Here is a 16,405-nt window from a genome sequence, read left to right as displayed (position 1 = left end):
ATACCATTAATATTTCATAAGTAGCTCTTTCTGTTATACTATTATAATCCAATTCATTTTGTTTAAGGAATGAAGGTTGTGGAGTTGTCAGATGACCCAAGATCCATGTCCCCTCTCGCTATTCTCCCAAGTGTGAACTATCAAATCATCAATGCAGACTACCTCCTCCTCAGAGAGACAAGTCAGGACGTAATGGACAACTCCAGCCTGCGGGCACAAAGGCAACCTTTCATACTTACTGGACTGAATGGCCAGCCAGCCATCAATGTCAGCTATGGTCCCATGTCTTTGGAGCAGTCTATACCATTGCATATGATCCACACTGGCCCCAGGATTCGAGCGTTTATACTGGCCCGTCAGGTACGATCATCTACGCCCGCCTTGTATGTGTTGTTTTATGCGACTGGCAATAGGGATGATACGAGCGAGGGGCCTATTCAAAACATCCCAGGGCAGAATGAAGGAGGGTATATGTGTGTTACTCTATACGCCTTTTGGGAATCTAAAGAAATCCGGGACAGCTGCTCCATTTCGGCAGATGGTGGCTTCTGCTTGGTGCACCTGAGGCCCGAGCCATCGTGGTTCAACCCTGCAGGAGGCAGGTCCAGTTGGGAACAGAGAGGTGATCAAAGAGGGAATGTTGCTGAACTTTATTACCAGATCAGACCCAGTCCCAGTGGTCAATGTGTCCCGCAAGAGAGCAAGATAAGAAGGGGTCAACAGCATGGTGAGCTGGGACGGCAGATCTATGGAACTTCCATGAAGAAGATTGGTACTGTAAACCTCCTGCGATCACCTTCAGGAAACCCCACGTTTATGCGTTTGCGCCTCGGAGGAGCTGTTATCATCCAGACGTCCTCAAAACCACTGAAGACCACAGACACCGCCACTTTCTATGTGTTCCTATCAAGTACATCACCAGTGGAACATTTCATTCTGAGGTAGGTTGATTTAATCTTATTTATGTGCCTTTTTTTTTAAATGGATAGTTTTTTCCTAAAATATTGTACCCACCAAGGTTATTATAGTTTTGCATTTTTAAATGAGTTTTTATTTTGATACTATTTTGATGTCTGCTGTACATTTCAACTTTAGGTTTAGATTGATTCATTAATGGCTTTGTAAGTTTTAGGTTAGTTTTTATTTTGTTAAAACATTTCTATTTTCAACCCCTGATGGTTTCTTTCATCACCTGGTGCTGAGAGGTTTGTCCATGCCTTATCACATCTTGATTAGATTTCTGTAATTCTGAAAATCATTATTTATTTTTGTTAATTATTATTTATTTCAGTTAATTTTACATTGACTTTTTAGTTTAATTTAGTTTTAGTTTTTCATTTATTGTGAATAAATTTTTTTATTTCGGTTGTTTTTTTAAGGTTTTAGTCTTAGTTTTAGTTTTCATTTACTTCAATACAGTGCATCCAGAAAGTATTCATAGCGCTTCACTTTTTCAATATTTTTTTTGTTACAGCCTTATTTCAAAATGGATTAAATTAATTCATTTACTCAATATTCTACATACATACCCTATAATGACAAAACTTGTTGCAAATTTATTAAAAATAAAAAAACCTGAAAAAGCCCATGTACATACAGTTGAAGTCAGAATTATGTTTATCTTTTCCCCAATTTCTCTTTAATGGAGAGAAATTTTTTTTAACACATTTCTAAGCATAATAGTTTTAATAACTCATCTCTAATAACTGATTTATTTTATCTTTGCCATGATGACAGTAAATAATATTTGACTAGATATTTTTCTAGACACTTCACTTCTGTGCAGCTTAAAATGACATTTAAAGGCCTAACAGGATTAATTAGGTTAACTAGGCAGGTTAGGATAATTAGGCAAGTTATTGTATAATGAAGGTTTGTTCTGTTGACAGTTATAAAAAGGGGCTAATAATTTTGACCTTAAAATGTTTCATAAAAAATGAAAAACTACTTTTATTCTAGCCGAAATAAAACAAATAAGACTTTCTCCAGACGAAAAAGATATTATCAGACATTCTGTGAAAATGTCCTTGTTCTGTTAAACATTATTATTTGGGAAATATTAAAAAAAATAAAATAAAAAATTAAAAGGGCGGCTAATAATTCTGACTTCAACTGTAAATATTCACAGCCTTTGCCATGAAGCTCTAGATTGGGCTCAGGTACATTCTGTTTCCACTGATCATTCTTTAGATGTTTCAGCAGCTTAATTAGAGTTCACCTGTGGTAAATTCAGTTGATTGGACATGATTTGAAAAGGCATACACCTGTCTATATATAGTCCCAGGGTTGATAGTGCATGTCAAAGCACAAACCAAGCATGAAGACAAAGGAATTGTCTGTAGATCTCCGAGACAGGATTGTCTCGAGGCACAAGGCTGGGGAAGGTTACAGAAAAATTTCTGTTGCTCTGAAAGTTCCAATGAGCAAAGTGGCCTCCATCATCCGTAAGTGAAAGATGTTTGGAACCACCAGGACTTTTCTTAGAGCTGGCCAGCCATCTACGCTGAGTGATCGGGAGAGAAGGGCATTAGTCAGGGAGGTGGTCAAAACCCGATGGTCACTCTTTCTGAGCTACAGTGTTCTTCTGTGGAGAGAGGATAACCTTACTGAAGGACAATTATCTGTGCAGCAATCCACCAATCAGGCCTGTATGGTAGAGTGGCCAGACAGAAGCCACTCCCTGCCTGAAATCTGAAGGACTCTTAGATCATAAGAAAACCTGCTTCAGAGTGCTCTTGACCTCAGACTGGGGCGACAGTTTATCTTCCAGCAGGACAATGACCCAAAGCACACAAAATATCAATGAAGTGGCTTCACAACAACTCATTGAATGTCCTTGAGTGGCCCAGCCAGAGCCCAGACCTAAATCCTATCAAACATCTCTGGAGACATCTGAAAATGGCTGTACACTATTACCTCCCTTCCAACCTGACAGAGGTACTGCAAAGAGGAATGGGCAAAAATTCCCTAAGACAGGTGTGCCAAGCTTGTGGCATCATATTCAAAAAGACTCGAGGCTGTAATTGCTGCCAAAGGTGCATCAACAAAGTATTGAGCAAAAGCTGTGAATACTTATGTATTGTTTTTTTTTTTTTGTTTTTTTTTTTTGTTTTTTTAATAAATTTGCAACAATTAAAAAAAAACACTTTTCACATTGTCATTATGGGGTAGTGTGTGTATAATTGTAAGGAAATAAATTACTTCAATCAATTTTGGAATAAGGCTGTAACATAAAAAAATGTGGAAAAAGTGAAGCGCTATGAATACTTTCCGGATGCACTGTATTCTTGGTACTAACTTTCATATGGTTAAAATATTGACTTTCTTCTGTAGAACAAAAATGAAGACATCTTGAAGAACTAGTTTTGCCTGTGGGAATTTATGGGGTCCAAAATATTTTTAAATGGGAGAGGATGCTTGTGTTTTAAATAAAGCAGATTGCTTTGCTACAAAGTATGGCATAGTCTGGTATATCTAACCTGGCATTCTGGCTATAATCATTTCACGTAATGGAATGTTGATAAACTGGATTTACTCTGTTCAGGATTATGTAGTTTTCTCAGAAGGCGCAACAAATATTTTTTTCCTGGAAGGGACTTTTGGTCAGGCCAAAATAAAATGAAGAGGAGGTGCATTGGGGATTGAGATAGCGGCGTCCCATTTGGAAGGGTGGCACAGAGCAAACAGATGTGTCAAATGCCCCAGAAGCCTAGTGCGAATTTAACAAGTATGCCACATTACAGTCATGCCACTTTAGAGCAGAGAGAACGTAACAGTCCCACTCAGTAGACAGATTACCAAAATGTAATAACCTTGTGCCGGCTCAATTCACTTTTCCAACTGGAGGAGTTTCAAAGGCACTCTTCCATAAATGGCAAAATAATAGGGAAATTATTTGGCAGCGTTCATTTCTTAACATTGCATTGTTTGTGCAGCTTCTCCCCCCATAAATAATGCATCAACTTAATGGAGCAAGAAAACAAATACCTAATAACTACTTGAGTTCTTTGGGCAGAAGTGAACATATTACAGCTATCGTACAAAAACACACAGTGCAATCTGTTTTTCTTAGTCTCAACCCACAGCAACAGAGAAAGAACACATAAATGAGTCAAATTGCTTTTACAGGCATGTTTTGGATCAAAGGTATTGTTCTTTCATGTATTGCGGAAGCTGTTGTTTTACTTTGAAGTTTGTTCTCGTTTGTTTTCAAGGCAAATGAAAACTGGTGGGGAAAATGTCCTCCGGAGCTGATGAGATAAATTGTATCCTGACCCATATTGTGAGCCAATCGTTAAATCCCAGAGTAATTAGTTTTTGGAGATTTTTGTCTGTTCCCAGAAGCGAGTCTCTTTTTTTTGACAGAATGGCTGGACAGAGCTGAGACTTTGATTTGTGCTGATTATTTTGTGAAGTTGAAAAACCCAGCTTCTGACCTCAGATGTACATTTGACCGGCAGCTGAGCCCCATATACCACCTGAGCCCCCAATATCCACACTGCCCTTCGCTCGGCTCTGATAGGGTTTACTTTGCCCTCGGCCCTGGCTCAAATGGACATTCGCTTTCAGCGTTAGCAGTAAAGTGAGGTAAAGGCTGGTATCCTGAAGAGATTGATTTTATCCAGGGAAAAATCTCTGCCCCACTTCACTACTCTCTCCAAGATTGAGTCCAGACCCCTGAGGTTATGATAGATAATCCACACGCTGATTGAAAATTAGTGAAGTCTTTAACCCTTCAGAGATGTGCTCTCTTTTCACCAGAAAGTTTTTTTTTTTCAACTCGAGGCTGTCTGGATGACTGAGACAAACTCAGACACCTGCCAGACATACCAAGTGCTTATGAACGAAACTATAGTTTACACCACACAGAATGCATAGTATGAAAAATATTTAGTTTTTATTAAACTAAATTAAGATAAATATTATAAAAATACTTATATAAATGCTGAACATATATTATATTATATTATATTATATTATATTATATTATATTATATTATATTATATTATATTATATTATATTATATTATATTATATTATATTGCATGGGAGTCGGTTGCTCTAACATGAAGACTAAAGACCATGGCCTCTAGCATCTGTCGCTAGAGCACCTTTTGAGGTCAGAGGAGTGAGGTTCACCTGCATATGATTATTGTAAACTATAAACTATGATTTATTGATTAAATATTATCATATAAATAAATTCATTATTAGATTAAATAAGTTATACGAGTGTGGTTACTGAGAATGCACGAGTGAATGAGTGTGACCACACGCAGTGCTGCAGTACTGTGCGGAACAGCACAAAGTGCTCTAGCACTTCACTAGCTGGCTTCCGTTATGTTATGTTATGTACTTTTATATTTTATTATGCTATTAAATCAATAATCAAGTAATTTGTAAATAAAAAATGCAATTGTTTTATTTCAATATGATTTCTGTTCTGCTAACAATTTATTCATATAGATCTTTAAAAATGAAGATTATTTAATCTTTTTCCCCCATTTTTGAATAGACAAACTGCTAAACATGATGAATAAATACAAATTTTATTTTAGATTTGATTTTGAATATCAATATTTGTTAAACAATATTGTTTGAAGTGGTAACGATTTTTTAGTTGATTTACATTTATGCAAAATATTAGGGACAATATAAATAAGTATTTAGTTTCATTTATATATATATATATATATATATATATATATATATATATATATATATATATATATATATATATATATATATATATATATATATATGAACAAACTGTTGATTTAAGCATTATATAATATTTGTATAATTATTATTATTATTATTATTATATTTTTAAAGGGTTTTATACATTAATAGGGTGTATGCTGAAGGACTTCTAATTTTGCAGTAACCTGGGTCAAGTGTTTCCGGTGAACTGTATTGTGTTACAAAATCGGCGCGTTCAAGGTCTGTTTTCGTTAAAAATCAACAATCTTCACTGCCTGATTGATATACGATTTAAAGTGGGTCTCAGAATGTACAAGAAGCACTGCATTAAATTTTATTTTCCCTCACCATGTCTTTAAAAAATAAACATTTATTTTACCCCAGTATTTTCAATGGAGTTTTTGCGCTTGCCTGCTGATCCTGACGGGTGTGTGTGTGTAAACGGCTTTTCATTGTTTTACACTTGATCAACTAAATTAATGCTTATATCTATTTAACTGATTGTATTTAACTGATTGTATATGCTGTAGAAGGAACCTTATAATATTGAAAAAAGTCACATTAATCATTCACCGGAATTTCTATTCTATTCTATTCTATTCTATTCTATTCTATTCTATTCTATTCTATTCTATTCTATTCTATTCTATTCTGTTTTGCTCTGTATGTCCTGCAGTCAGCACGGTGCAGCCCCACATCAATATTCGTCTGTCTTTGATTTTGTGTCAGAGATTTATTCCATCAAGATCCTCATTATAGATTTGACTGAATTCTTTTGCCACTCATGCATACAGTGTTTCTTCCCCTGGCAAACCCAAACAGAACGCACACTCACAGACTCTCTCCCTCTCTCTCTCTCTCTCTCTCTCTCTCTCTCTCTCTCTCTCTCTCTCTCTCTCTCCCTCTCTCTCTCGCTCTCTCTTTGTATTGCAATTTCTTTTTCCCCCCCACTGACTCTTATTTTCCTCCCAAGCTTTGTTTCTCTTCATTTCCCTGGAATTAAAAACGTTTGGATAATCCAATGAGGGCGTCGTTCTGTCTGTAAAAAATTGCCCGTCTGCTCTGAAGATGATGACGATACAAAATGGGTCAAGAAGAAAGACTGATCCCTCTCCCTTGAGTCCCAGGCTCTGATAGACAAGCTCTATCCCAGAGATCCACATGTGATGCGAAATGCTATCAGCGGCAATATCATGTATTCCCGCTCAACGGCAGATAAATCCATCCATCACGTGTGTTAAGGCATTATGCATTCTGGGAAATAATCATTTAAATGCACAGCTGCATGTGTGGTTTAATGCACAGGCTCATTGTGCACGTCGCTAATGAATCATTTGCAATCCACTGCATGGCAATCTGTTGTTTTTGAGGCAGAGCTGAAGTGTGAAACGCCGAGAGAATGAGATGGATGAGTGGTTGAGGAAAGATAATGTGGTGTGTCACGATGCTGTCAGCCGCGCTCATTCCACTTCCTCCACCGTGACCTGTTTCCTCTCCGGACACGCTTCCCAAGACGCCTGATTCCAGCACATGTCTGGGAGAATTCGCACGTGGCATGATTCCACGCTTTCTGAGTCCCATCAGTGGAGAGGAGGGAATGCGGTGGATAAACTGATAGATACAGAAAAGCAGCAGTTGGCGCTGTCTTTAAACTGAATGGTGAACATGTGGTTGCTTTGGCCCTAGCCAAAGGAGACTAGGAGATTAAATTCTCCAGAGCGGCATACTCGCTGTATACACTTGATAAATACAACATTGTTACACGTCCAATCGCTCTTTCTGCAACAGAGATTGAGCCAAGATTTGAAAACTGGCAAGTGAAACAGGGAAATGAGAGCCATGCCGATTGACCTCAACCCGCAGTGGTTAGTAGGTCTTGCAAACAGGATTTAGATGTCAATTATATCTTCTTCTATAGCCATTAATGAGTTTGTACATGTTGGTTTTTATATAAATCTGGCTATGAGTCAGGCTGAATGGAAAGGGATGTCAGCAGAGACGGACTTAAGATGTGTTTGTTGATTTTCTGTCCGTCTGAGGTGAGATGGATGTTTTCCACCTCAACCTTTAAATGCGCAGGTTGTCAACTTTAACACACATGCCCTGTAGTAAACACTCAGTTAGTGCTGGACGTGTTCATTGTATCAGCAATAGATGTTTACTGCATGTGTAATTGTTTTTTTTTTTTGTGGTATAGGCTTAATGCTTAGTTGTTTACTTCTTTATCAACCTATGATTAGTCATCTGTTTCAATTTGACTAAATAATTTTTGATTACAGTGGCGACATGGTGGCTCAGTAATTAGCACTGTTGCCTCACAGCAAGAAGGTCACTGGTTTGAGTCCTGGATGGGCCAGTTGGCATTTCTGTGTTGAGTTTGCATGTTCTCCCCCTGTTTGTGTGGAATACAGTCCAAAGACATGCGGTACAGGTGAATTGAATAAACTAAATTGTACGTAGTGTATGTTTGTAAATGAGTGTGTATGGATGTTTCCCAGTACTGGGTTGCAGCTGGAAGGGCATCCGCTGTGTAATACATCTGCTGGATAAGTTGGCAGTTCATTCCGCTGTGGCGAGCCCTAATGACAAAAGGGGCTATGCTGAAGGAAAATTATTGAATAAATGTATTTTGATTAGAATAAATTATAGTCCAGCTTTTTCAGGTCAAGAACGAAAGAGCAAAGGTTAAATCAACTTGCATGAAAAGCAACAATTCTGAAATAGAAGAAATGGTCGATGGTGTCAGTTCAAAAGTGGGAAAAATATAAACTGTAAGTAACCCTCATTTGGGTTTTGATCATTGAAAGTTGTACAAATTACACATGGAGCCTCATTAAAATCCTAAATCTGTCTAAATTAATTATACAAGACCTTAACATATTGATACCAATTAGAATAGTTTGCTGAGATCCACAAATTTAAATGTTATTCATTATATTTTCATCATTCATTCATTCATTCATTCGTTCATTTTCCTTCAGTTTAGTTTCTTATCTAGCAGGGGTCTGAACCACAGCGCGGACTGAACCACAAATTATATGTTTTAATTTTTATTATTAATACTATTTATTATTATTAATTATAATTGTTGTTATTATTATTATTATTATTCATTCATTTTCTTTTTGGCTCAGTCGCTTTTTAATCTGGGGTCGCCACAGCGGAATGAACCGCCAACTTATCCAGCATATGTTTTATGCAGCGGATGGCTTCCAGCTGCAACCCATTACTGGGAAACACCCATACACACATTCACACTCATACACTACGGACAGTTTAGCTTACCCAATTCACCTATAGCGCATGTCTTTGGACTGTGGGGGAAACCGGAGCACCCAGAGGAAACCCACGCAAACACGGGGAGAACGTGCAAACTCCACACAGAAATGCCAACTGATCCAGCCAGGACTCAAACCAGCGACCTTCTTGCTGTGAGGCCACAGTGCTAACACATGCAAACTTCAGTAAACTGATTGATCCCAGTGGCACTGATTATTGGAGTCATGATTCTGAAAATGTAGCTGTCATCAATGCTAGAAACTGCATTTACATGTTCAATGAATGAAAAACACAAACAGCTATGTCAAATATATTGAAATAAAATACATCTAATATTGTGAAAGTGTGTCTATAAAGTGTTTTACCAACGAATGAAGCCTTGTTGAGCAAACACAAATTAGTTTCCTGGCTTTGCCTCTTGAAAACTGTTGTCATTTCTGTGTGTAATATGCTTGAGGCGCTCAGCAAGCAGACTGTGTGTGTCCACCTGATGCTGAGACCTTTCCACTGATGTCATCTGTTTGTTTGTGTGTTCCGTCTCAAAGAGCCACATCCAGAAAAGGGATGTCCTTCAGCACAGCCAGACCTAGCGATGCACACCAGTGGGACATCACTCTGGAACCTGGCAGAGGAAGTGACGCCCAAACCATCTCTGTGACCTGCCAGAAGAAAAGCACATTTGCTAGCAAAAGGCAAGCTCTCGCTGCATCATTTTCATGGTTTTTAGAAACCACTGAACCACAGATTCTCTCTAACTCGTATATTTAAAGGCTTTTCACTGCTAAAAAGCTTTTTCTGCCCTTGCGCATCGCCAGATGTGGTCTGTTTCCTCTGAAACTGAGAGAAATTAAGTGACAGATTGCAAAATTAATTTTTTGATGAAAAAAAACAACCTTCTAATTTCTTTCCCCTCTCATTGTTCAGGTACTAACAGATGCTCAGACAACCTGTTCACCTTTCGCAGGATGGTTTTTTTGAATGAAAATTAAAGACCAGCTTTTTCTGTTTAAAAAGGTGTAGGTTAACAGCATTTACCCCTGTACAGACACTTATTAAGTACAGACAGCAGCTTCAGAGAAAAAAGCTCGCCATTTTGCGATTTCATGATTTATGTCACGAATCAATTCCATAACGCTAGGTGTTCATGTGGAAAGCCACTGAAAATAACTTCATAAAAATATGATATCTTTCCATCACCTCAGCTGCAGCTAACCACAGAAAACATACAACTCCTCTGCGGTTATTAAGAAGAATGAGCTCTGAGTTCATATTACCTTTGTGCATCTCAGCAAAGGAGCGATTGGCTCAGTTTTCATATGAAGATTTCTTTTTTGAGTGCTTTTGGATCCAATTCAAGTTCATCTCAAAAGCCGCCATCAACTTGTTAATAAGAGCCTCCACCTGGGTGTCGTATTTCTGTTCAGTTTGGTCTTCATGGGAATGGGTTGTCGTTATTATTGTAGCTTATAGCACGTATTCCATGAACTACTCTATATTTGCATAAATACAGTCTACACTATAGTACTATATAGCTTAACTAAATCTTGTAAATCTCTGCATTGATGGACAGTTACCATCGATTCAACTAAACTATATTTTTATAGATTTCAATCAAACCATATTTTTAGCTCTTAAAACATTTTATTATTTGTTTATTTAATTTATTGAAACTTTTGTGGCTTGAGTTAATACATTTTAATAGGCATATTTGTTGCTTAAAATAATTTATTGTTATTATTATTATTATTATTATTATTATTATTATTATGCCCAAGTCTAGGGCAAAACAATTATGGGTATAATAAACTAAATAAGGTTGTGGTATGTGGATATCCCAAGGGGAAAAAAAAAACAACTCTGGAAAATTTACAAATAAAAATATTAACATTGCACGATCTAATTTAAGACGATTATTGGTATTGGGCATGTGTCTAAATGTTTCTCTTTTAATACTGCTTTCTGAGTTTGAAAATGATTCTCGAAGTTATTAAAAATAGGTATAAGCTATTGTTTGTCAAGCAAAGCAACCTTTTCACTTATTAATTAAGTTTATTTCCTCAATAACGGATTTATTTTTACTTTAATGCTGCTCTGAATACAAATTTATATTCTTTGTTTTATGTAAATGTTCCAGCATGAGTAAAATTCTTTACTAAATCTTCTTATATTACCTGGTAAAAAAAGTTTCAAAATGTATTATTTACTGATCTATTAATGTTTTGTTCAGTTTCTCCGTTTTAATGAATTAATTATGTCCTACCGCCACCTTTTGGATGGATTTAATTTGCTATTACTGTTGGTGTTATTTTTGCAATTGTACATTTTTATAATGATTTTGTTTGATTATTAAGAGTCACAGACAACATTGTTATTCTATTTCATTTAATTTGAATATTAAATAGACACATGTTTTATGTTCATGAATAAAATGCCAATATAGAAATGTCAGAGAATTGAGCAGTAGAATGGGAATAATATGCATGTGTTTGTGATCCAGCTGTCCACTGAAAACAACCACAGTAAAAGACACACAGTTTTATTTATTTTTTATTTTTCAGGACACACAAAAAAATAATAAAAATAATTCTGACATAAAATAATGTGCAGTACCCGTGTAAACATCTGAAATCTTTATTTGACAAGTACTGAAGTCCATACCAACTTCATCTGCAGTAAAGACAGCAACACAAAGCAATAGACTGTTTAAAGTCCCATTTTCTTAGTTCTTAGTTATTTTTTTATAATAGATGTCTGATGTCTCACCTTGAATGCAGACAACAGAAAACAGCTGTAGACACAGTTTAACTGTTTCTGTAGTAAATATACAGCTGACTGGGTGAGTTCTGTGTAGACTGTGGATTTCTGTGTAGGCGGAAGTAATGATACACTGCATGGAGTGAAACCAGAAACCCTGTGACGTCATGTGAAAAGGGTCTATTAAGTCCATATTAAAGGGATAGTGTTCTCAAAAATGACAATTCTATCATCATTTTATATCTATCATCATTTCAAATATTAATGTATTTTAAAAAATATTAGCTACTTGTAGCCATTGACTTCCATGATATTTGTTTTTTTATTATATGGATGTCAGTGGTTACCAGTTTTTAACATTCTTCAAAATATCTCTTTTTAAGTTCAACTTATAAATGTTTGTAACCACTTAAGCATGTGTAATCAGTGAGTACATTTACATTTTAAGGTGAAGGTTTTCATATTTTACTTTAAGGTAGTGATTATGTTGTCTTTAACACTGGACTGAATTTTTAGACTTTAATAGATGTAAAATATCCATGTTTCCCAGACCCACTTATCTTCAATCATCCTCAGTGCATCAGTGTGTTAGACCAACTTAAAAAGCAGGACGTTCTGCAAGATTATAGCAGAGATCTTGAAATTAACCAGTGGAGAGCCAATCACAGACAATTCAAGCACTTAATACAATATAGTAGTGGGACTTGACTCATGCACTTGACATTTCACTCCTGATGCATCAACAATAGAAAAACCTCTGTGAGATTGTATCGTTAATGGCAAGATAATATCGTACAAATATTTAAGGATTTGTCAACTTTTGGAAAGCTTCTTTCCCCCCCTATAAAACGAACTTGTTTTTCAAATGCTTTCAAAGCATCCTTTTCACATGAGTGCGATAGAAATGCATGAACTGCAATACGTTTTGTGCCTTTCTGTTAGTTATATAAAAGCTCTATTATCAAGGCAAATTCCGGCTAAAAGATGCGTTGCGCTGAATCTGAAGCTGAAAATGTTCTAGCATTGAACCCACTGATACACTCATTATAATGCTGAGTGTTTTAATGCTACTGAAGTGGATGAAGAGCTTTATCTTTCCTGGTGGCTGATTGTGCTTTCATTAAGATTCCACATGGTCCCCTTTGACTCGATACGCCTCTGTTGACCTAGAAAACGTATTACAGGCACTTGTTGCAGAGGTTGGGATGTGACTGTGTCCTGATGTTTTATTCACAGAGGTCTGTTGGAGGTTTTGCAGCTGGACTTCGAGACAGAGGAGCAGAGTGATCAGTTAGAGAGCCAGATGATCACGTGGAGGCTGGAGCTGCCTGGAAACATGATCCGGGATGAAGGGACCATGAGGATTTACACCATTCAGAGAGACTATGTGGGAATAGCGCCTCTGATCACGGTGGGGAATGTTTGTTTGTTTCTTTAATCAGCTTTTTTGTGTTGTTATCATATGGAAGCGATCTTTTAAAATGAATTGTTTTCACAAAAACCCAGTTCTAGTCGCTGACTAGATATATTCCTCATATTCTTTCAATATTCATAATATTTGTTGGTTTGTCGAAAAAGTAGAAAAAATGTAGCAACTGTTGCACATAGTGCAGTTCATAGTGCAAGCAGAATTCCTCTCTTCAGATTTTTCCTCTCTTTAGTAGTTTTTATTTATTAATGTGTCTTGTTTAATTTTTTAAACATATTTTGGCCATGACTTAATGGACTTTACAATGTCATTCAATGTAACAAAACATCAAATCAAATGTAATTTAGTGGAAAAACTAGTTGTATATTTACTATATATAGCACCAAACACTGATCATTTATTATTTAAACATTTTATTTAGCTATCTTCTTGAAACTACCTATATTTTCTTCATTTCACAATTCCCTAATTTAAAAAATATAGACATTTTCCCTATTAAAATACAATAAAATTTAATATTAACACTTATTATACATATTTTAATACGTTCAGAGCCTAATAAGTATTCTGTGTCAGTTTTGCAGAATTCTGAATGGAGATGGGAAATTATTCCTGTATTTTCCGTATTTGGATAATTTCATGCAAGTTATTTGCAACCTTAAACACTTTACCATTATTTAAAGGGGTGGTCCACTATAATATCATATTTTAAACTTTAGTTGATGTGTAATGTAGCTGTGTGAACATAAACAACATCTCTGAATGTAATACACTCAAAGTTCAGTGTAAAGGGAGACTTTTACAGAGTTAGCTTAGCAAAGCCTACAACAAACGAAGTTCGGGGACTACAAAAAAACACATCACAAACATTTCAGGTTACATGCATGGCCAGAGGCGCTGTAATGTTATAACAGAGTAAGCTAAAATATTGTCCAAACGCTGCTATTTCCACAGAGCTTCTTCTGTTTCTGTATTTGGGCTTTCAAAGGACACAACACAAAGAGAGAAGTGCTTACAGTTTAATTTTAAATATTTTCCTGAGAATTATAATATATAGCTAGCATTTGACAAAGGAGAACTTCCAGAATCTCTCCCAGTGCTGGATTCGGCTAAAAACTCCTCAAAGAAGGAGCAGCTCCAACCATAATAGAAAAAGCTGTGGTACAGTATGTGAGCCACAACCTGTTAATATTTTGATTTGTTAAAATTGATCTATTACATGCATAGTGTCTAGCGTTAATGGTATGTTGTAGCGAGGACGTAAACAATGGAAAATGCTGTTTGGCACAGCTAACAATTTAGCTACAAATTCATATTTATCCTTCAAACTGATGTAAATCCCCCACAGTCTTCAACAGCGCTGCAGTGTCTCTCTATGCAGCCACTTTCCCTGCGTTCTACATCTCAAATAACAAACTCGCAAAACACATGTGAACGCTTCATACTACTTACACATGCTTATTCTGAATATATATGAAAGACACTTGTCAGATTTTATTTTAGAGAGCAGGCATGAGGTTCAGCTGTGTGCTCTTCATTTTCTGTCTGATTCAGGCTCAAACTTATACGGCTAACAGCTACTCTGACTGACAGTATTTACACAGCAGAAGCACAGCACATGCTATTAAAAGTGTCACGCATTTCCAGGTGACGTGGAGCCGATCACAGCAAATTATGTTAGCTGACCAATCTGAGTTTCTTGAGGGCGAGTCTTTTTGAGGAACGAGTAAATATGACGGTTGTTTTCATGTTAGTAGCGTAGCTGTAAATAATCAAAGAAAGATATATGAAAAAAATAACGTGATTTTTTTACAAATGAAGCATGATCACCCATTGCTTTGCACCTTATAGACACAACCAATACAAATACACTCTGAACCACCCCTTTAATACGATTTCTTTTTATAATAATTTTGTTAATTTAATCTAAAGTAACCACAAATAATTAAAAATATTTCAAGTATTTATATTACCAACTTCAAGTATAATATTATATTAACAACATAATTAAAACTATTTTTAAATGTCTACTCCTGATTAGAACAATGCATCATTTTAAATGTGATGGCATGAACTATCCCTTTAACTTTTGTAAAGTTTTGTTAGGTCACATTTTGCAAGGCCTTATGTGAAACATGGACATTTCAAAATGAAATTGCATTGGTATGACAAGTGTTTGTCACGCTTTGTATAATATCTTTTGACCATAGAGCTTCAGTGACAGCACTTATAAATGATTCATGTGTCTTTGTTCAGTCTGTGTGTTTTTGAGTGTATGTGTGTGTGTGTGTTTTAATTGTCCAGAGGCGCAGTGCCACTTAGTTCACCCTTTTGATCTCTTCTTATCATCACCCCTGCTACTGGTCAAACTACTGCACAGTTTACCCTCACAAAACTGACATTTGTTTTATGTTGACACGTACGTAACTCCCACGTGGATTCTTTTATTACAAGTTCACCAGGAGCCATTAAAATATAATAAACTAGCTCTTTCTCATGTAAATGTTCAAGACTAAAGAATAAAACCAAAAGTGATTGTGACAATTCATTGATACAAAGCATCCATTCTACAGCTCGCTGCCAGATTTGTTTACTGGAGTGGTCTATTTCACAGAGTGACCCTGCCTCTGAAATAATACCAGCACAAGAGTGTGGGATTTTACCGGTAACTTTTCAAATCACTGTCAGCATCTGTTGTGTTGCGTTTGGAGGGTGCTCGTGGACATCTGTTGGGTCTGAAAGTTAAATCTACGCTCAAACCTAATCATCCTAGTGTGTTCGTCATCACAGGGGCACACTGTAAGATAATCATTAGGGTATTAAACTCAGACAGAGCGTGTCTGATCCACGATTGTTGCTTTGACGTGTTTGACCCGTTTAAGCTTTTAATCAGCACCAAAAGAAGAGACTTCATAGGAGCTTATTAGATGATGAGAGTGCTTGTTCTTAGGTTTAGCCTATGAATGCAGGAGGTCAAGTTTTTTTTTGTGCACACACCTTAGTTGTAATTCGGCATGGGATAATGTAAGGTGTATTACTGTGATAAAGTACTTTTTAATGAGATATAATACAAATATCTATACATATATATTTTTATTTATTTATTTATAATTTTTTTATTTATTTCTACACTTTTGAAGGCAAAATTATTAACTCTTCAATGAGATTTTTATCATACAAAAATTTAAAGTTCTGATTAATGTAGAGAACATCTTTTTAAACATAATAGTTTTAATAACT

At 36.1% G+C, this 16,405-nt stretch overlaps 1 protein-coding gene across 1 annotated transcript in view; it reads left to right on the top strand.

Annotated features, from left to right (window-relative positions):
* The window catches only part of si:dkey-1d7.3 (transmembrane protein 132D), a 42,398-nt gene that overhangs the window by 7,937 nt on the left and 18,056 nt on the right, over nucleotides 1-16,405 (top strand). Inside the window, exons 2-4 of the mRNA XM_056446611.1 lie at nucleotides 68-941; nucleotides 9,528-9,674; nucleotides 12,973-13,147. Coding sequence (XP_056302586.1) covers nucleotides 68-941; nucleotides 9,528-9,674; nucleotides 12,973-13,147 — 1,196 coding nt within the window. The remainder of the gene's footprint in view (nucleotides 1-67; nucleotides 942-9,527; nucleotides 9,675-12,972; nucleotides 13,148-16,405) is intronic.

The sequence above is a fragment of the Danio aesculapii genome, chromosome 21, assembly GCF_903798145.1.
Source record: "Danio aesculapii chromosome 21, fDanAes4.1, whole genome shotgun sequence".
Classification (NCBI taxonomy): Eukaryota; Metazoa; Chordata; class Actinopteri; order Cypriniformes; family Danionidae; genus Danio; species Danio aesculapii.
This window is presented reverse-complemented; position numbering and strand designations above follow the sequence as displayed.